The sequence below is a fragment of the Passer domesticus genome, chromosome 4, assembly GCF_036417665.1.
Source record: "Passer domesticus isolate bPasDom1 chromosome 4, bPasDom1.hap1, whole genome shotgun sequence".
Classification (NCBI taxonomy): Eukaryota; Metazoa; Chordata; class Aves; order Passeriformes; family Passeridae; genus Passer; species Passer domesticus.
Genome location: NC_087477.1, coordinates 35,527,659 through 35,550,959, shown reverse-complemented (window position 1 = coordinate 35,550,959; position 23,301 = coordinate 35,527,659). Strand labels below are relative to the sequence as shown.

General features: G+C 37.4%; 1 protein-coding gene across 4 annotated transcripts in view; it reads right to left on the bottom strand.

Annotated features, from left to right (window-relative positions):
- Positions 1-23,301, bottom strand: part of BANK1 (B cell scaffold protein with ankyrin repeats 1) — a 131,922-nt gene that overhangs the window by 61,317 nt on the left and 47,304 nt on the right. For all 4 annotated transcript variants that reach the window (XM_064417076.1, XM_064417077.1, XM_064417075.1 and 1 more), the window contains one exon: positions 15,282-15,478. In XM_064417076.1, the coding sequence (XP_064273146.1) occupies positions 15,282-15,478 (197 nt within the window). The remainder of the gene's footprint in view (positions 1-15,281; positions 15,479-23,301) is intronic.

Sequence of the window (23,301 nt, the reverse complement as noted above, 5' to 3'; positions counted from 1 at the left end):
CAGGCAGTCTTTAAATTTCTCTCCATGTTTGAATGCTGGCCTTTTCCTGTGATACCAGACAAGAAGGATTTTCTGTGTGTTTACTACAACATAAGGAAACCTGGTCTAGACAGGTGTGCCCAGATCTATAGCAAACCATTCCTCCTCTCACACTGAAGCAGGAAAAGGACAGGGAGACTCCTCCCTCCATTGCTAGGAGACATGGCAGATCCACAATATCAGAAATGAAAACCATAATGCTCCTTGAAGTGAAAACCCCTTGCTTATCCTGCAGTTTCAGCAGAGAGGGATTTGTAACTGCATCAGTTACAAATCTTGAGCTCCTGCTGCAAGAATCCCTGCCAAACTTAATTTGTCTGTTTAGTATGAAATGTATAAATGATACAGTAACAGTTACTGAAGCAGCTGTGACTGAACCGTCAGCTACAGTAAACACCATTTAGAAAGCCCCAATCAAAACATCTTGATAATACCGCAAGATTTGGGAACTGCAAACACAGAAATAGACTTGCACAATCTGCTGCTCCCTGGATCCTTCAAAATCATCCAGAGAGGGAAGAGTGGTGGGGAAAAGCAGAAAAAGTGGCAGGGAAAGAAATTCCTTTCCTTTGCCTTACTTTTTCCCTTATATACAACTCAGCTGTGGAATGGAGACTGGAGAGTGATAACCTCCCCTCAAGCTCCTCATATGCAGTCTGACCTCTCAAAAACTCCTGCCTGCTCACTGCATACTTGACAACACACCAGCCACTTCCTCCAGTTTTGTGAAGAACAGCCTACAGTTTCTTATGAAAACAAGAGGCAAGGTAACATGTGCAAATCAATTTTGGACATGACTCAGAAGCCAAAAAAAGCACAAACCTTTCTCTACTGACTATATTTATTGGTCACGAAAGTACAAAAACCAAGGAGGAGCCCTGTCATGTTGTTTCTACCAGATGCAAAATATAGATTCCAGGACTAAATTTGTTCGGAAGTACTTCCTTCTGATGTTTTGTATCTAAATTGCCACTGTTTTTCACCACCTAGATCTAGCTACCCTTTGCTTTTAGATAAAGACATAGCAAATTACAGAATATATAACAAATAATCTACTTGCAAGTAAATAGGTAACACAGCTCAGTTGTCACTCAAGTTACACTGTTCCTGTAATAAAGTTGTGATTTTTTTTTGACTGTACACTTAAGATAATTAATCTAAAAAATATTTTCAAACTATCATTATAATACACAGTGGAATTCATAGAATGAGACTTCTATAGGTCCTTAAACCACTTACATGTCCACAGATATTGTGTCAGGGAAAAAGCACAAAGAGAAACTGCATCAGGCAAAACACACTGAAACAAATGCAAAAACCTATCTAGACTTAATAAGTTTCAAAATAAATTTTACTTCTGCAAAAAACCAGTTTTTACTTCCTCAGTCCTTCACACCTAGAAATTTGAAACTCTTTATTTATCACCAGTTTTTACTTCCTCAGTCTTTCACACCTAGAAGTTTGAAACTATTTATCTGAGCTCATCTGCACAGGTACCCTTTTTGAATATACTTGATCTACAACCAGATGCTTGCCTGAGTAATTTTAGCTATACTCATCTCAAGCTGTCCATCTCCAATCTACTAGATTTACAGCAGAACTAAGATTTCGAAGCACCTAAAAAATACTGGTTATCAAATAATGTCTTCCTGTCTGCCAGCTTTTAACACTGCAGATTTACCTGTAGTGCATAATTTTCTGTGTTGTCAAGTAAGTGCTCAAGTTTTTTTTTAAGGACATGCACAGGGTACACACACATAGACACAGGAACACCTTGCACTGCTAGCTTCAACATACCAGAGATAATTTCCTGAGGATATTATGTTTATTTAGCTAAGTGAGGATATGAAGATACAGAAGTTTAATCACAAGACCTGTATGTGGAACAGCTGCTGTTTACCTAGAGACTAATGTGTTCCACTCAGAAAATCAGTATGATCAAAAAAGCGTGTCTGCAACAAGAAACAAGAATTTCTGGTAAGAAGGCTATTTTTCCCATGAATTCACAAGAAAAAGACTTGAATTTTAATTCTGAAAATAGCAGTTATGTCTCCTTTGATGTGAAGCTGGTTAATCTTTCCAGTTATTTTATTGAAAAACACATTGATTCACTTGGAGAATGCGTTCAGTTGCAAAATTTTTAACAACATCCATACAAAACCAGGACAAAATGCTCCTATCACTCTTTGTCCACCACTATTAACCACAGAATCCCCGCCCCCCTTTTTTTTCTCCCCTATTCTAGGATAGCTGTTCTGTTTTCCCAGAGCATTGTCTGCTTTTCTTTCCACAGCCAGACAGACATGGTATGTGCCATACAAACAGATTCCTTCTCTTCAGAAATAATGCTCTAACTTGCATTACCCTCCAGTTAAGTAACTGCCTAGGTCAAGTGGTCTGTGTTCAAAAAACTATCAGGTCTCTGTGATCTGAACATCAAATCCCTGGCTGCCTTGATATTCCTCCAAGTGTGGCAAACAGACAGAAATATAGCTGTTCTTGGAGCAGATCACTGCAGCTTGCTATCACAAGAAACATCAGGTGAAGTGAAGCCATGCTCCAACCTGTGCTCCAGCCATTCCTTCTTTTCCTCTTTTTTGTGTGCTGATAAGCAGTACAAGCAGTATTGGACAGGGTAACCCATCATTTCAAAAGTGCAGATTTGCTGCCTTTTTTCCATACCTAGAAGCTATTTCAGGGGTATTTTTCAAGGGTACTATCATTTAGATGTACTGTGAACTCCACTGAGGGCATTAAGAGGAGTTACAAAGAGGAACAGAGACAGAAGTCGAGACCCATATCTCAAACTAAAAGAAACTCTTCTGATATGAAGGTGTAAAACATTTCTCTACCTGAAATAAGAACATGTAAGGCTGAACAACAGCTCTGTCATGTTCCAATTCCACCAGTCAGCACTACTAAGTCAGAGAAAATTAGCAGTAGACTAAAATAACTTTACATCTTCTTAACATAGCCACATGTCACACATAATTAATACAACAGCATTTTATACAAACACCATAATTTTATTAGCATGCAGAACCTAAGTATAACAAAAAATAACAAAAACTAGAAATAACAAAAAACTCACATACATAAAAATCTATGCATACATACAACAAAAATTCCAGACTTGTACTGCCTTTATTTTTCTCAAATCCTACAAAATGCTCCCTGCCATTACTTCTGTGCAGAAAATAAAATCTAACAGCCCCAAAGGTGTTCATCCTTTTCTTAGTAAGTGTTACACTACCCTGTTTAAGAGGAAGATTAACATAATTTTGACTGAGACAAGAAGTGACAAAGAGGAAATGACAGTGAAAGCACCTAAAATGTGCTTTAGTGAAAGCACAAGTTTTTTGAGGGCTTGGACCTAAGGAACAGTCATAGCAAAATGCAGTAGTTGTGAATAAATTGATAAACTGAATAGATATTTCAAATAATCAAAACAATGGTCTACAATGAAAATAGCAACCAAGTGTAACAAAAAAAAAAAAAATACTCCGTTACTTTGATAACTTTGTATTCAGCTGGGGTTTGATTCTTTACCAAGCCTCCTGGGACAGATGCTGGTCAGCCCAAAGAACATAAGCTCACAGGCAAACTGTAGCACTGCCACTTGCCAAAATTATAAATAATTGGGTAGATGCTCACAAATGCATCACTATTCAAACAAACAAAATTATTAATTACCAACCTAAATTTTACATATATAACTTCTGTGAAATTGAATTTATTGATAGCATAGAAATCAGATTAGATTTCTGCAATGATTCCTCCGCCTCCCATGGGTCCTGGCACAGCCCATGGATTAGTGTTGCATCTACATTTTGCCTTCTGCTCAGCACTGTCCTATTCTTTGCAAATAATTTTAGATCTCTGACCTAACCATTCCTTTGCTTTCTTTTTTTTTTTTTTTTTTACTTACTCTAGCCCTTTTCCTATAAAAGGGTTAGGGAAAGAAGTTTGGTTTTTTTTGTTTTTTCCTGAAGGACTGAAGAACTTTTCTGAAGGAGATTTTCTCCATTCCAAAGTCCTAGTGGCATTGATTGAACCTGTGATGGTTCAGAGGTCTAATGCTCCATTTGCTGAGTAGTCTGAAAGACTGAGTAAGTCTGCCAGAGTGCAAAGCACAGTCTAAGACTAACCTGAAACAGAAATTGGTTTAAAGGTGCCTGACACATTAACAATTTTTTTACCAGCTTCCAGTGCATGAAGTTAAATTGTAAAAAGACAGAAGAAAGGGACTGTCAAAATACAAAACGTGTCTTCAGGAGTCACCCTGAGGAAGAATTTAGCCTTTTCACATAATTGGGTTCTCAAGAAAATATTACGCTACCCAGAATTATATCTATTAAAGGATTCTCCCAGAACATAAAGACTTTTTCTGGACAACATTTAGGCCTCTTCCATCTCAAACTAACCAACCTCACTAAGCCATAATGTCTAACCAATATGTACAGAGAGAAAAAGGGAAAGAGGATCCACCATCACAAAAGAGAGACAGAATTTTGTGTTCCTGCAAACGCTATTCAGAAGTTGCACATCACTATTATTTTGAGTGTTGTTAGTATTGGGGTTTTTTTGGATAGAATAAAGTTCTTATGGATGATGCTCAAATAAACACTATCCTAATGTTAATGGGAAAAACCTACAACGAAACTGCATCTCCATCCTCATCAGCAGCCTATCAAAACATGTGATTATAATGTGAAATAGATTAAAAAACCCAAATAGGATATGACATTTTATTGAAGCAGGTATGTTAGATCCTCATGGCTCTGCCCTGTTTCAGAGAATAGCTGAGATGGGAGTAACAGCAGGGCAGATCCAGACTCAGAGTCTTGCAAATACACAGGAAGGCACTGCTCTGACATTGACTCCTCTCAGCAGCTACAGACAGCAAAGGGTCAAGGGCAACAATTTTGTTAGGATTTCTGAACTTACATTTCCAGTCATTTCTGCAGACCATTAAAGGTGACAGGAACAGAGGGTGTCTAATCTGTCTAATTTGTATATTTACCAAATAAGCTCCTAACTTTAATTTAAAAAAATTAGTATACTCTGAAATGCTTAAAAGATACAGGAGCTGGGATAAAAATTTAGTATACAGTTCAGAAATTAACCGTTGATCTACAGGATGACAAATACTGGCAGATTTTTGCAATGTGAGACAATTTTAGTTTAAATTCATATCACATTTTAATGCTTAAAGTTTCATGTATTTGAGCTCTAAGAAAGATCACCATGTAGTTTTACATATAAGGTACACTGATAGGTGAATATTGTACCTAAAGCAACATTCAAAGGATAAAATGAAGAACATCTTTAGAATTACAAAGTGTTTTGCTAAAAACAGAATTGCAAATTTTATGAGCCAAAGACTAGAATAACTTTGTTAAATCACACTATTGACACCAATTTAGATATAGGGATGTTCATATATGTTTCCTCTCAATGCTGAGATAAAAAATTGAAAACATCAATAACCATGGAAATATTTACTCAGGGGCTATTCTAAACCATATTTCTATCCTCTATACTGTCATGTTATGAGCTTGGTGGAGTACCAATGGAATCAATAACACTGATATGACCATCACAATAATCTGTGATGGTCAGATAAAACTTCCTGCAATCAGAAAAATCTGTGGATTAATCTACAGTTACTATCTAAACACATAAGCAATATTTAATTAACATTTCAATGTTGACTGAATTGCAATGAACAATGCAGTTCCAATGTACTGTATATACAAGCTTGCTTCTTTGTTGCTTTATTTACTGAAAACCTAGTAGGAAATATCTTTCTCTCTGCATTACACAGGTGCATTTAATATGCACAAAAGAAAAAGAATTTAAAAATAAAACCCCCAGTCTTTAATTAATAATCTAGAAAAAATGATATGAACAGTTCTCACTAATCATGACTGTTTTCAGAATTCTGAAATTTTATGTTCTGGATTTTCCAGAAGGGTTTTTTCTTGACCTGTATGTGCATGATAAACTCAGCCTTGCACCTGGATGTGTCTTGTTTAATTGTTATGAAGAAAAGAAAGAATTCTATAATATTAACTAGTTTTTACAGTTAAAACTTCACCGATCATGTTATCAGTGATGGTCAGTGTCCCTGGGACACAGTGGTCAAAACTGACTGCAGATCTATATACCTGTAATAGATTTTGTTACCTTTAAACCATTTTCCCTGCAACACAAGACTTTAATTAATTTGAAAAGCACCTTGCAGTCATATAAAGTCTCCATGGAAGCTTTTGTTTAATCCTTTGACCCATTTATATAAGACAGTACAGACTACCAACTGGCAGCATTTTTAAAAAATACATCTAATGAAAAAGGGTCTTTGAAAGCTTGATTGAATGATCCAATTAGGAGTCAAAAGTACTTTATTACTTCCATGGTGGCACAGATCCTCATTTCTGTTTTCCTCTGTAGTCCAAGGAGGACTTGCTAGTGTCTTCCATATGGCAGGAGCCATCTCTGCCTACTTTTATTCTTGGACTTCTTAGAAAGTTGTATTTATTAACAGCAGATGAACTCAGCTGGAATTCAGAAGGCCACAGGTAGCCAACTGCAGGTCCTAAGAAGTTCTTTAATATTTCAAAATATTGGCTCCCAAGTCACATCCCAAAGCTATTCAGGAGCAGCAAAATAATCTGAAATCTCAGGAGCAAGTAAAGTCACACCAACATGGCTCTGAAGTTTGGTATCATCAGAGAGTGTTAAGATCCAGCTATGTGCCTCACTTTCACAGTGAGAGCTGTGGGGAGCCTTTAACAACTGCCCAAGAACTGCCAAATCTCTGACTTGTGAAGATGATTCTGGCATGTGGCTCGTGGCGTTGAGGAGGTCTGCCCATGTCTGCTACATACACAGCATAAATTTCAACTACAGTGATTGCGATGGTTATTTAACCTGTATTATAAAGCAATCTATTAGCAGTTCCATTGGCTTTTTCCTCACAAAAGGAGACATCTTTATGTCAACTGCTGCAGGTTCTTTTGAGTTTGGTAGGGTGTGGGAACTCAGGAAACATTTTTAAGCTCTCATTAAACAGAAGAAATAATTACTATTACTAGACACCCTATAGTTCTGGCAATGAAACACTAAATAATTAGTTGTAAAACATATAGGGACAGGAAAAATCAAAGGCAAAATAAAAAGTGTGCCTCTGTGCAGGGTCCTCAGAACGAATTATAAATTGAGACCTTGGAGGGCTGTGTTAAATGGAACTAACACTATGTAGGGCAGAAATGGATTTTCTTAGGTAGTTTCCATATAATGGGCTTGGTAGCTTTGAGAAATGCCTTTCCCTAATGGTCATCTTATTGATGTAGAGCCCAAAGACAATTTTTCTAATTAAGCAATAAATTACAGCTGTAGCAAAGCCTGGTAACTCACTATTAGTTCTGTGTAGAGCACTGAAACTTCAGATTGCTAAGGACTCAGCAAGCCTCTTACCTAACTTTACTCATTAATTCTTGCTTCTCCACCTAGTTTTTCTTAGGGCTCTGAGATCAAAACACTTCCCTCAAACCTCACAATGTCACTCAAAATGTAGGTGGTTTTGGCTTGCAGATTATAATTACCACAACAATTTTAACAACTCCTTACCTCTCCTATTCTTCCTTCATTTTCCCCCATGAAATTGAAAGAGCCTTATTACTGTTTTTATCTCTGTGGTGGTCTTTTTTTATTTGGTTTGGTTTTTTCCCTTCTGAAGGGCTGGAGAAAGGCATTGCTGATACACTACCTTTCTTTGTGCTCAACAACCGGCAAGATGTGACAACATTTGATTCCTCACAGATCACTGGGAGGCAGCCAAAGGGCATATTCCAGATAACCAGGCTGGCAGCACATGCTATGTAAAGGTAAACCTACTTCATGAGAGCCACAAATATACCTTCAAATTGCTGCAACTGACAGATGCAAGACCTAAAACTTGCTTCTAGATTTTCCATTGAAATGCCCCAGCAATCCTTCCTTCTGCAGTAAATGGGCTAGCAGACTATTATATAAAGCTTCTTTTTTTTTCTTTGCATTTTAAGGGCTTCTGAGATGTCTGTATTTAAGGAAGATGACCTCCCCACCTAATAATACACTTAGTGATATCGTCAGTGCAGGAAGGTTGATTGAAAGGTGAAAGGAACATCTGTTAAAACAGAAGACCTTGGGGTTTTTCTCCTTGGGAAAATTTCTTGTCTAACTTCATGCAACTGGTTTGTAACTTGGGTAGAGGACTCATGCGCTCATGATGAAAACACACTACAGAGTGACTAAAACTTCTCAACATCCACAAAAATCTCTAGCCTTTTACAAGCCTCCTATGCTTCTAGCTTCAGCAGTTTCTAAACAAGCTGCATAGAAAAATGACACCTTATACACAACAGTATTTCATGTCCAATTTGGTCACTTTCCATGACACAGGTTAGGCAGGAGCAGCTCATTTTCTAACACATCCTCAAGCTAGTGCACAGTCTTTATCTACTTCAATTTATTCACATCCACATGTGCTTGTAGACACAGAGGCCAGATGTGACATAGGCACGCCATTGATTTCTACAACACCACAACATAGTCACTTATTTTCTCTCTTTCCTATAAAGTATTGCATTTGCATTTTTCATTAACATGACATAAACAGCTTAGCCAAATGTTTTTCAGACGTTCAAACAAATTCAGAGTTTAATAATCCAGGTAGATTATAAGAATGGTTCTTTTCAGCCCACAGAGTACTTCTGAAAAATGACACACTCCCCATCCCACCTTTCCAAATGGTCCCTCCTATCCATGTGTATTTGCTGATCTCACACCAACAAAGTCAGCAAAACCTGTGAAAAATCCATATTTTAGCTTTTACAGTCCTAGACACATTTAAGAACTGAAGTATCATCATGGAATCATTTTGCATTTTCTCTACTTCTAATTCACAAGCATGTTGTGTGAAATTCCATTAGTATTCAAGTTTCCATTAAAAATTATAAAAGCTTTTACTAATAGTGAATTGCAAATAACTGACTTCCACTGTCTCACTGCTATAGTTACAGAATAGCAAAAGATGAGACAAAATACCAGACAATTCTTTGGAAAAAACATTCTCATTCATTCTAAATTGCACACAAATTTCAACAGGAATCTTATATAAAAGTAAAGTTTCCATATCTGCAGTTCCACTTATCATTCTTTTTGCAAGAAGGTTGCACTCAATTGCGCAGCTATTGACAGGAGATGTAATCACAGTTAAGGTGCAAGGTTCTAGCCTGAATAAAAGTCAATACAGAAATTTAAAAAATGTGTGTAGTAGTGTAATGGCTGGTTTTTCAAAATGAAAAATCTACTTTTTTCTCCTTGAAACCAAAATTTTCTGTGCTCAGTCTGCATCTTATCTCTTCACTAAAGCATAAACTGCCTGACCTCAAAAGGCAGTATATGCTAGCAAGCTTTTATTACAGGAAGCACATCCCTCTGAGAACATGAAAAAGAAAAGACGAAAATCTTGTCACCTAGTAAAACAAATTCCCCAAATCAAATCTTAAATATAAAACACGAAGACTAGATAATAGCAAGTCTCTCTTGAAGAATTTGATTTGTGACTATCCACTCACTAAAGAATATCAGTCAGTCAGTTATTCATTTCAGCTAGGTAATTTCCAGTGCACCAAAGAATGCATGCAATCGACATATCTGAGCCACTAGAATATTGTGGCAAGAATTAAATCCAGTAGACTTTACCAAGGACTCACTGGTAGATTAGAAGGAATTTCAGAAATCAGACTAAACCTCTTCTCTGTCACATAGTCCATCAGATATTTGAAAGCAATGAGCTATGGCCCAGTGCAATACTTCAGTAGCATTTAAAGTAATTAAAGAACTATTGACAGCAATCAGATTAATCTAAGATTCTTTATCTTTCTATATGTCACCCTTCCCCGGCAGAAAATTAATAACTGAGGAAGATGTTGCGAACAGATGTAAAAATCTCTTTCTTGTTGAGCTCTGCCACATTACATAGCCTTTTACAGAAATACAAAGCTAAAAATAAATGGAAGAATAATACTTCTGTGTTCAAAAAGTGCTGACTTCTAAAGAGCTTCTAGAACTCCCTAGCAAATTATGAGAATCCTTGATGAAGGGATTCTTGCAATCTAAAGATTTCCTGTCATTTGGCAATAGTAACTACAAAGCCAAGTAAGATTCTTTTCACATGAAACAACTGAGACAAAAAGTACGTTCAATTTCCACAACACCCTGTTTCTGTAGACTGTTTTCTATTTCATCAAGCTGAAAACAGTTCAAGAGATTCTGTATTCTGGTTCAACCATGCACTTCAAAGTAAGAGATGAAAGGGGAGAGGTGCACAATGATGAATTACTTCTCAAAGTACATTTCTGCCCATCCTTTAAGTTTGCTATGATTTATAAAAATATAGCTTGGCATTTCAAGAAGAAAAATGTCTTTCCTCCCTCCCCTGCTATCTAAAACATAGATCTTCCATAAAACAGGCTCTGAGTGAAAATTATGACCAGCTGTAAGATTGTGTTTCTCTCTGTTACTGAGGGAACTTCTAACAGCAGTGAACTCAGTAACTGGGGTCTAGACTTTGCAGGATGTAGCTCAGATGAGTGAGAATTGCTGTAACTCTCCCTTCTGGAAACAAAACAAGCTTCTGAACAGCCACGCAGGGCAATCTCAAGCTACACTGTTCTAAAGGAATTTCCACCAATATGTACAGAATTAAATACCTATTATATTTTCAATAGCTGCCTAAGGGATGCCTTGAGCAGGCAGACAGAAAATTAGGTTAAACAAGAAATCCAGACAGAGTTTTGCTAGTGGCAGAGGAAGAAAATTCTTCTATCAGTCTCCTGTTCTGCTGCAGATTGTTACAGACCTGGTGACAGGGCAGGTGAAAAAAAGATCAATTGACCTGCCTTTTCTGCAGGTATTTTAAAAATAAAAATTAATTTCTGTTGTCTCAAATGCGTGGTGACAACAGGAAATGACCTTTCAATTTTTATATTTAAATAACATTTATACCACCCCTAGGAATCTGCTCTAAAGGCTGAAGCCAGCAATCAGAAAGCATTTGCATTAACCAACCAATAAAACACTTTATGAATTGTGGGGTTTTTTTGTGATGTATACCACAGCGGTACACAGTAATCTTCCTGGCTATGACACATTCAGCTACACAGTTCTTATTAAAATAAAGGAGAATTAGAAACACAGAGTGCTGGAACAAAGAATTACTCCTGTGCCAAAGCACGAATGCCTAAACTGGCTACCAGTGTGACCTCCAATTTTAAATGGTCAGGTGACAAACTGAACATACTCCCCTCCTTACTCACCTAGATAAGGGATTATTTCTAAGCATTATTTTTAAAGTCTTCCTTTGTGTGCTGGATAAGAACACAATTTCAGTGATTTCTTTATAATCTGGAGGTAGAATTTTTACACAGACTTAGAAAGCCACAGCTGGTGGCAAGAAGAACAAGCTCATGTCAAAGCAACTTTCAGAGACCGAGCATGTGCAGAAGGCAAACATCTGAAATAGAGCCCTGATATGTCAGAGAACTGCTGCCACTTTACAAGTACCTGTCACAGGTACTGGAACAGCTGACTGCAGATATGTTTTGACCTGTGGCTAATGAAAAACATTTCCTACTGGCATTTCAGCCATCAGCTGGAACAAGTGAGCCTCAAAGGCTCAAATACAAGGACTCCTGCCAGTATTCCTACCAAATGTCTCTTATTAGTTTTAAATAGACACACTTGATTCAAACAATTCAGCCTATAGGCAATTGTGGAAAACATTCAAATACTTGAAAGTATAGAGGAATAAAAATCAAAATACTAATAGTTCAGGATGTTATTGCAGAATGTTAAGTGTGTCCCTCTATTATGCTACAGAAGAGGGAATTAATTTATCTGAACTATAATGAAACATGCAGAAACTAGAAATGAATATCCATTGAGGCAGCTTTGTGATAAAATGTAAAAAATTACAATTTGCTTACTAAACTGCGGGCAAATTTGAAACTGGATTTCACTGTAATCCTCACTGAAGACTCTTTCAGGCACAGTTTCACCAATTTAGTACCTTTAATACAAGTCATTCAAGTATTGTAGTGTTCCCTCACCAGAGCAGACATTTTCAAGGACCATCTGAAATGCAGAAATTCTGACAGAGAAGGCAGACACTATCATGGTGGAAGCACAGATATATACAGGATCCCAATAGGTGTGAGGTTTTACCTTTTAATGACCCTGCACTGCACTTAACACTGGTACTAAAAGCAGAAAAATCTCTTCTGTGCGTGTTCATCCAGCTGAGGAACATGCCCTGTGTTGTGGGAACCTTCCCTTGTGCTTTGCTCTGACACATCAGGAGATCAGCTCCCAGCACAGCCACCAGGCACTCCAGGTTTGTCTTCAGTGGCTGTAACACTCCCCACCTCAACACTGTCAGTGTCCAGCTGCAGAAAGAGGTTTTCTCTTTAAACAGGGACAGGGCATTTATGCCATTCAGATGAGCCCCTGTGAAAGCCAGCCAGCTCCCATGGCTCACCTTTGCCAACAGAGCCCTGAGCACCTTTCCATTAAGCCTGCTGGACAGGGAAGCTGGAGTGCCTTAGCAACAAAGCAGCAGCAAATAAAAGCCCTGAGCACTGATCTGCTCAGCAGACACCAAAAAGACTGCACAGCCTTGCACAGCCCACTGGGCTTGAAGGTAGAAATAGCAGCTGAGTTGTTGCCACTTCATCTTTTGATGCTCTCTCTCTAATCATCTCTGGGAATTGTTACTCCCCTAAGAATTCTCCAGCTCAAAATCACTCTTTTGGGTTTTGTTGGTTTTTCTCCAGCAAATGAAAGACACTTTGCAGGATTTTGGAAAAATCAAATGTATGTTTTAATGCATTCATTTCTCTGGAACCCTACTGCTCTTTAAGACAGAAGCAATGATTTACTATGTGCATTTTGGGGCCATTCCTTAAAGGAACAACCAAACACAAGTAACACTTTGAAAACAGTGCTGCCAAATGCAAAAGTGCTTCTATTTTACTAATAAGTAATATCAACACTACAGCTGTAATGGGAAGTTCCAGGAAGATGGTTAAACTAAATTCTTCTTGGCTCAGAGCCATGCAAATATTTCTTTTCCACATTCCCATCAATTACAGAGGTACAGTAAGTGTTTTTGCTTAAGTGCACTATTACAGGGGACACAAATAAGCCATTTTTCTTCCAGTGGTTGGAGCTAACATTTCTATAGTATCATATTACACATTTGGCAGACTTGAAGCACGCTTAGATTTTTACTTGTGTTGCATTAGTAGGCGACACCATCTGAATCAGCTCAAAACAGGTAGTACAACTGCATATCTTATCCAGACTACAGCTGTTACAGTGTCCATAGAGTAGTTTTTACTTCAATACTGGTACATGTATTCATGCTTGGGAAAGCAGAGAACAATTATTGTTAGCTGTTTATGTGCAAACAATAGCAGGCATGTACCATCAGAGAAGTGTTTTACTGAAAAATTACATTGTAGAGCTCAGCTGCCATTTTAAATACACATTTTAGACTGACAAATTTATACTTAGACTTTATTAGGACAATTAATAATCTTATTAATAAAGAAAAACTAACCAGAGGTATGCACACACTTTGCACATTTTCCAGAGTGAAATAAATCACCCTCACAAGCACTGCCTTCCATCACTGACGAGGTCTATCAAAATGTGAAAAGACTGTAGAATTGCAATGTACTCTCTGTGTATCACCTTAGCCTGTGTGTACCATGCATGCTTGTCTTCCCTTGAAGAAGCCCCAAACCAGAGTATGAGTGCATTAGGATAAAAACAAAAGTACCTATTTTCTGAAACTTCCAGTTCCATGTGGAGTACACAACAAAGACACATCAGAAACTGAGTTTCAAAAACACTAGTGTAAAAAACAGATGTCCTGTGGAATTAATCATTATCATTAAACATGAAAAATTATCAATGGAAACCATGTTTCCAAATGTATTTCATTCATGTTTTAACCCTTCAGATCATAATGATCATCTTGGAAAAGAAATCAAGGAGTTTCATGAAGAATTAAGTATCACCTTATTCATATGCTGATGTTTTTACCGATCCTTTACACACAACTTTACTGAGAGTATCTGACCATACAAAAACAGCACCTAGCCAAATACACAGGTAGGGAGGTTAGGGAATACACTCCCATTCACTTCAAGCCCAACTGGTAAACTCCAAGAACTGAAAAGCCTGACCTTACACATCAGACTGCTACTGGCAGGAAGTTCCTGACCAGTGCAAGGATGCCTGTGGGACAACTAAAGCAGTTAGAAATTGTTAAATGTGAAATTACTAACATGGTAATCCAGGAAGACAGCATGGTTTTATGGACAGCTTTATGCTGGACGGTAGAGAGGAACATATTTTCTTGAGTTAAATTTGATCTCAATTGCAGTATCAAGAACTGTACAATTATCATATCTGTGTATATTGCAGTTATCACAAAAAGAGTTGAAATAGGTTAAAGCTGTCAAATGCCACTATAGTACGTTGTTTTTTTACTGCAATTCTGTTAGGTTTTATTTGCAATAATTTACATGGTAGAATTAAGGAGAGACCCTTATTTTACTATTATCTTTCACATGGAAAGGCAACTATTGCTCCAAACATGTCCTGCATACCCAGCTGAAGAAATACTTACTCCATCAAAAGGTGATAAAATTTACCCTTCCTTCACAGTGGCATGAACAACCAAGGCAGGGAAAGAACTCATCTTTGAATGGTGAAGAGCAGCAGTGCTGAGAGAGTTCACAGTCCCTTTTAAATTGACCTTTAAAGAAGTCTTTAGCTCCTACTCTAGACAGCTGGTCTAGACTACTTACAATATAACCATTATTTGGGTGCTGAAAGCACCAATCTAACCAGGCCACATAAGATACTTCTGGCTCACTGCTCTCCTTTCCATTACATGCCTAAGACTAGAGCAGTGCAAAACCTCTGATCTTCACCATCAGTGCACAAAGAAAGTGGCTGCACCCCATTTTGACCCCTCTTCCTGAGACAGGAGTACAACAATACTTTCAGACAGAACGGCTACAACATATCAGTCTTTATAAAAAGTGACGCTATGGGATGTCAGTAATACAACATCTTAGCCCCCTGGTTGTAGATGACATATGGAAAGCACATGGACTTACTGACAATTCTTTGATTAATTTTCTTAATTCCTTGTGCCCATGCTTCTTCGCAATACTTTCTGGATCATCTCCATATTTATTGGTTATTTTGCAAGCCCGTGTGGCCTCAGGACAACTGAGTAGAAATGCTGCAAGTCTCTTCAAGCCAAATCTGGCTGCACAGTGAAGCAGGGTAGGAAATTCTTCCAAATGGCTATCTGTATAATGAAAACAAAGTCTTAAGAAACAAAAGTTTGCTTTTATAGAACACTTTCTATAAATGTCTTTTGAATATCAGTGCTGTGGAATCACAGTTATCAAGCTCCCTGTATTGAACTAACAGCCAAAGAATTATTTTTTCAATTAACAGTTTTACAGTGTCTATACACGTATTAATAAAGGAGCCCTTGGTGTAACTGAGAAATCTCATTTTTATCCTGACAGAGGGATTTTAAAGCACTTCAGTTCTACTGAGAAATAAGCTTTCTTGCAAAGGGCAGAAAATTCTACAGCCAAGACATGCTTTTGCTTAGGTAGAATATTTTTGAGTGGGATATTTTTACAGGTTCATGATGTTATGTTTTGATATTAAAAATAATTTCTGAAAATTCAAAGGGCTTCCAGACACTTGGAAAAATTTGCTTATCCCTGCAATGAAAAAATTAAAGAATTTAAAGATGAACTAAACAAAAATTTTTAGGATTTATCAGAAGTGACATTATATTAATTTTCACCAAAAACCATTTTTACACTGGAGAACTGTGACATTCAGTGTATCACTTCAGCATCCTTCTGTATTTTAACACTATGAATGACCACAAGTTACATACAACAACCAAACATGCAATAGCAAAGAAAAAGATTTTAAGCATAAAAAATACTTCTCTCTGCATTCATACTCTACTTCCTGAATACTTGTGGTTGGCTGTGTACCAACTGGTCTATAAATCAGCATGCAGTGTATCTCTTCCCCAAGCATGCACCCAGCCTGCCCCAGGCACCATCAACTCTTTGCACCCTGAGGATCCTTCCTACCCAGTGCCTGAAGAAATGCTCCCCCTGGTTTGCTTTGAGCCTGGCTTCCGCTAGGGTTCAACTGCTAGTCCTTTTTTCATCTTATTCTCCATCACTGTCTGCCCTCTATGCAATTCCATAATTTCTTTCTTGAAGGGCTCCAATCTAGTTAATTGGGCCCTGTAGAGACCAATTCTACCACACACACTGCTCTCCCCTCAACCTTTCCCAGCTTTTCTGTAACTATTTTGAGATGACAGGAGAAGAGTTGCACATGATACTCAACTTTGGGATGAGCCATATAATTCATGCATTGCCATAATTATGTCCTGTTTTGTTCTCTATTCCTTTTCTAATAATTCCTAGTATTTCATTAGCTTTGTGATCTGCTGCCTAGCAACAAGTTGATGTTCTCATGGAACTGCGTGGTCTTATTCCTCAGCACTAACTGCTCAAATCCTCTCATTTTGGATGATACCATTGCACTACTTTGGTTTCACCTGTAATGAATATCATCTGACATTTTACTGCATAATTACTAAATGTCTCATTCCCCACCCCCATTAGCCTTTTTTCTTGTTATGCTGAACACTTCGTATGACCAGCAAAAAAAGATTTTTCCCAATTGCCTGTCTCCTGTCTTTGGTTAGTTATCCAACCATACCCAGTCAGTTACTGGGTAACCAGTCAGTTACTGACTTAATCAGGTTCACTGACTTGTAAAAAAACCTACAAGAAACTCATAAATCCAGACTTCACATTACAGAAAACTTATTTTATTAACACTTATATTAATTTGTCCTGTAGAGATAATACATTAACCTGCTTCTAGGTCACAGGGTTGCTTGAGAAGCTGGGTTTGGGCATCACTCCTGATTTGGTCACACCTCCTAGTACTAAAAAATGAAACATTGCATTGTTAGAAACCCAGATTTTCTACTTTAAAATTCCTTCACAGCTGTTGAAGAATGACAGCTAGTCCTGGTAATTTCTTTGTGTTCAGCCTGCCTATTTTTGCAGTAACTTCATGGTCCCTTAAACTCCAGACAGTCTAATTCCACACATCTCCCATCGAGGACTACAGCTTAGGAATTCACACAGTTTCTTCTGTCTTTCTTGAGTTTTATTTTATATCCCTGTCATCAGATGTCCTGCAGGTTAGTCAGCACATTTTCAGCCCGTAGGGTGCTGGAAGAAGTTATAACTCCTTATGGAAAACTCTTTGCTGCCAGTCTTTAACAAGCTTCCTAAAGTTTTACATTCTTGTGCATAGTGAAATTTGGCTCATTTGTGTACTTCCCATGCCCACCATTTTTGCTCCAGCAGAATCATAATATGGGAGAGAGTAAAATCTCAACCCATCACTAAATACAAGGAACAAAAGCAGTTCTTGGAACAGGCATAGCTAAATACTAACTGAGAAAAAAAATGTTAGGACAATTTTGACTGCTTTTTGGACATAGAATATTCCAGCACTATCCCACTCGACTATTATTTTGACAGAAGGTATTTAAGTGGGCTACAATTTAATCAAAAGTACCATTAACAACCCTAAACTGATTTTTAAACAAATTTAGTGTTGCCTGACTTTTATTTCCACCAGGCAAAGAAAAATCTAATCAAGAAACTGTAAATACACAGCACCTGTGTAAATCAAGCCACTTGTTTTAGACACCTTGGCAGGCTGAACTTCCATCAACAAGAGAATGTGTTGTAGTTTATATTCCCTTGTGTTTGCAGTGTGCTTTAAAATCCTTTGGGCTACAATAGTCAATCTTATAAATGCATAACAGCTAAGGTTTCTGAGACAAGCACATGCTATGCAACTTCTTTTAATTAAAGTTCCACAAACTAAGTTTGATTCTATCATTTGAAGAACTGTCGTTTTTATCCCAGAGTAAATGTATTTGACTTATTTTTATCTAGATTTTTCTAAATGTAAGAAAAAATAGGATTCTCTTAAAAAAAAGTGTTCAAACCTGAGCCAATATTTTAAAAAACTTCCACAAATGCTCAAACTGCTTGTCTTAGTACTTGTGGGTTTTGCTATTTGTTTTTTTAGATGTCTAACAATGCAATAGGTACTCAATAGTTTGCACCCTGTTAGGCAATACCAGAAGGTCAAATATAGTAGTAGAAAGAGCCTTAACACAGTATAATAACATGGTCCAATCAAGTCTGTATTACCAATGGACTGGATGCTATGATTTCTTCACCAATAGAAAGAGAGGAAGAGTAGGTGGTATTCATAAGCCTGCTCTAGGCAGGTATATACCTGCCTAGAATGCATTTCTGCACTCTTAAAGTAACACAGAGCAGGGGTATTCCAAAATCCCTTCAGCTCCTTGCACTTGAGCTGTTTTTCCTGGTCACCACTCAACTCCTCCCGAGCTGAGTTTGATATTCAGACAGGACTCCTATGCTTACATACTTTGAACATTACAGGAAACTCTGTCATTAACAAATGAAATACCTTAGCCAGCCACAGAGGATGGTAAAAAGAAATAAATTTATAAACCAAGTTTCAAAGACACTTTTTTAAAATATCACTCCTTGTAATAAGGAGGGGGAAAAAAATTTGTTGTCTTTGTTGGCTTTGCAATTGCTTTTCTCTAAATTGGTTGTAGGATTCAGCTGGTTCTTAATCTGGGTGGGATGAGACATGTCATACAGAAAGCCTTGCTTGCAATTTCATTTCAGATTTTTGTAATCAGTTTCTTAATAGGATTACATTCAGGGTTCATTCACTTAGCACTGAGCCTGAAGTTTTCCTTGGCCCTATATTTTACAGCAACACTCCTACTGTGGCAATTAGATAAAGTTGTTTACTCTTTATGTATCTGTAATTATCACCACTGAGCATAAATGACATAACACTGACCATATATTAAAATACTAAAAAATGGATAGATATTATTAAAAGATATATAAAAGCTATATATATATAAAAAGATGTATAAAAGCTAGCTATTATCTCCAAGCCAAGTGTACAGCATGAAGAAGAGATACTCTGACTGCTTAGAAAGTAAGTTGCAAAGGCAGGAGAACTTTAAAAGCAACATTGGTGCTTCTACATAAAACTCAAAAATGAGATGAGGGGTTCAAAGAGACAGTTTTAGTCTCCTGCTCATGAACCTGGAGCCTGGTGGCATCAAGTTGTGACACAAGGCAAAAACTCTTTGTGAGGACCCATAGATGACTGAGCCTCACTAACTTCAGACAGTTTTCAACAGTCTGACTTTCAGGCACTCAACTGCCAGCACCCTGCACTCTCCAGGTCCAAACTTTCCCAGTCTTGCTGCTGAGCCCTCCCTCAGAACCCAAGGAACTCCTTGAGGCTGCCTCGGTACAATTGTTGTCTTGGTAAATGCGATGCTGACAGTGCAGATGGATGCTGCTGTTTCAGCAACCTCAACAATATTTCAGTGTTCATTTCTGCATGCAGCTGTGGTACCAGTAGCCACTCTCTGCTAATAATAATTAGCTAGTAACATAAGCTAATAGCTTTGCCTCCCATGAAGTGAAAGGCAAATATGTCCTTGGACTTAGAAATTCCTCCCCCAAATCCATATGTAATTATGAAATACAGTATGGTTAACGACCTCAAAAGAGATGATTGAAGCTTCCTGGTCTTTGTTTTTTGCCCTCATTGTGAAGAGAGACATCACTAATTGTCTGAATCCCTCCCAAGCCAGTAGGAAAATCTGAAGAACTTCTCTCCTTCCACCAGCTTCTACAGGAGAAATCAATGACAACTATGGATACCACTGTCAAAAGAACAGGTAAGAAAAGCCCACTACAAGATCTATTTGTGTTTGTTTTTTTAGTCTATAACTGTTCTTTAACTGTCAATTCTCAAAACTGAGCTGAGCTCTTAAGACAAACTAGATGTTCTGCTGTAAAGAAAATTCCATCATACCATGTTTAACCACTTCAAATAAAGTTTTGCATTATACACAGTAGGAAGAGGCTGTAATTATTTGAAAGCCCATGTGCTTCAGGCAGAAAATACCGTTCTTGAGCTTGCAAGTTTGTCACACTATTCATTTTTGATGGAAACTGCTGGGAATTTTGTTTGCTGGAACAACCCATACATTTCAGCTAACTATATAGAACTGAGCGAAAGCAGTAAGGGTGTAGTAGGGGTAAAGTAGCTTTTGCTCATCATGAGTCCTTTAATGGAGAATGCTAACAGAGAAAAACTGTGCCTGTTTGGCACCTACACTAAGAACTAGTTAGCAGATGATCACAAGCTGGAAGGAAAGATTAAAGGGAAAGTCTTAAGTGGCACATTATTAGGTGCTTTAAGGTGGCTTCAACTTTCAACTTACATTGAGGCCAGTGCTTGCTTTTAATTAAAGTTCTTTTTGACATACACAAGGTATTGCTGGGGGTTTTTTGTATGTTCTGCCCTGTCATATTCCTTTCTCTTCTCTGCAGAGAATTCTACAAAACCTCAGCTATAAAACAGAGCATAAAATCGAATATTACTCTATTGTACCATTGTCTTAGCCTGTGGGAATTTTCATAAAATTGAAGTAAGGAAACAGAGTGGCCTACAGTGATATTTCTGCACATCTTGTAAGACATCCTTCTTTTATTTCCCAAATTATTGAAACAGGACACGGCTGTTTTTCTTAGCAATTTAAATAGCACCTAAGATGACTTCTACAGTGCCAATACCAGTACCTTCTCTCTCCCCCCATTATTCTGCTAGAAGCTAAAAACCTAGACTCTATTTCTTCTTTTGGGATAGATGTTTCAACTTGGAAAAAAGAATTACAGAAATCAGGACAGAATTTGCAATGTTGCTAGCAGTTTTAGGTGACAAAAAGCACTGTTTTATATAAAGCAAGTTCAGGACTTTTCATAAATGTTAGTAGCTGAGTTTAATTAGAGAAATAGCAATAGATAACTTGTAAAAGGGGAAAATTAATTAATAGTGGAAAATGAAGCACGTTTTCCTCAAGTAAATTGTTAGTTCTTGGTCAGGAAACAATGCAACAAAATTTCCCAAATCTGAGGATTCTGAGAATCAGGGCTTTCCAAAAAGAAACTTATTTCTCAATAAATATTTTGAAATATGAGTTTGGATTTGTTGGCATGCTTTGACTGGATCCTCAATTACCAGAATATAAAAGAATAATGTGCACATACTATACCCTGAAATCAATTCAGTCTGGAATGCACAATATTTCAGACAGTATTTCCACGTTTAGTTACATTCTTTCACAAGAGATGACACCACCACTAAAAATCCCAGACAAGTCTCGGCTCTGTCTCCAGTTAATGCTATTTGCTAAACACAACATTTTCCAGTGGTTTCTATTCAGTCTGCATTTATCTGGCACATCTGTATCAGAGTTAACCTTTTGCACCTTTGCCACCTATCTTGTCATTATCAGCCTAGCCACTGACTGCTCCCAAATACTGCATTGTCATACTAAAAAAAAATGTTGAACAGTCATTTTGGGGATGGGATTGGTGCCTTAAAAATTATGTAAGCAAGCTTGCATCTCATGATATTTTGATCTAAACTACTGTCTGTACAGGAAAGCATCACAATGCATTTTAATTTCATTACATCATATGCCTTTTGTATTTACTTTTACACTCCCAAGTTTTTAATCACATAACTGCAATACTTTGTGAGAAGTCAAACCATGTAATTCATTAGTTATCCAATAAATTAATCATAAATTCTTCATTCTTGGTTCATTTTGAGGTCATATTGAGATCTTTCAAGTGCAGCAATTTATCAGCTGCACCCTGATGTGCAAGACTGTTCAAATAAAGCATCTATGTACAGCAATACAATTTCTCTTCCCTATACCTCATGCTGAAAACTTGCACTCCTCTCATCCACTACTGGACATGTCTAGTGACTGTCTGGGATTCTTTTATGTGAGTCAAAGACACAGGTTTATATACCTTTCAGGCAGAAGAGGGATGAGAATCTAAGCCTTCCACATTCTAATTGCTTCCAGCACTGCAAACACGTAATTTTTTTTCCATGAAGAATCTGGGCATCTAACTTTGCACCTTCTTTTGGGGTCATGCATCATTTTAAGATCACTATTGGCTCAAGCAGTCAACTTGCTCTTAAAACACACTGGCTTTTTTGGGGGGGCCATAGCAGTTGGTTAGCATTATTCTCAACATTCAAAAACACCACCAGATCTAATAGTTATTAAAGAAGTGAAAAATCTTTTGCTCATCAACTAACATTTCACATAGGGCAGGACTTTTGAATCTGTGTTATCCACTCCCATCCTACAGTCTGGCACAGGAAAATGTCAAGGACAGGCACCTCATTTATTTGCTCCCACTAACTGATATTTAAGCTCATTTTTACATTACAAGTTGAATCATGTTTACCTAATACAGAGGAGTGAATTGCATCAACAAAGAAAAGGAAAGGAAACATGCTGGCCATCCCAGTAGTGCTACCTTCAGAATTTGTTTGTATTTGGTTATGAGAAGTGGTAGGTTCACTGATTGTACATTTCTCTCTCAAAACAATAGTCCAGCCTCACAAAACAGAAGTGAAGCAGCATCCTGAACACATCTTTCTCAAGTATTTTAGAAGGAAAACACATTTTCTTAAGTAATGTTTTTTCCCAAAAGTTTCTTAAAAAAGCTGAGGTTTAATACACATTTGAACTAACATCATAATGATGCTTTCAAAACACAAGCTAAATAACCACACTCTTAGTTTATTGCAAACCAGTCTGAATCCCTAGTAAGTGGCTAATGAATTCAACAAGGGCCCTCCATTTGGTACTAACAACAGCTTCTGTTGATGCACGACTGAATTGTGCATATAATGTATCTACTTTATAGAGATACCCTATTTTAAACTCACTGGGATGGCTTCTTTTAAAAATTAAAAATAACAAAATTATCTTTTTGCCAGAAGAAATGAAAACCATTAAGTGCATAGGTACTAAAAGTGACTGGAGAAGTTTAGTGCTGTTCTAAGATCAAAAGCCATCCATTATTTTCAGACAGAGAAAACTTTCAGATT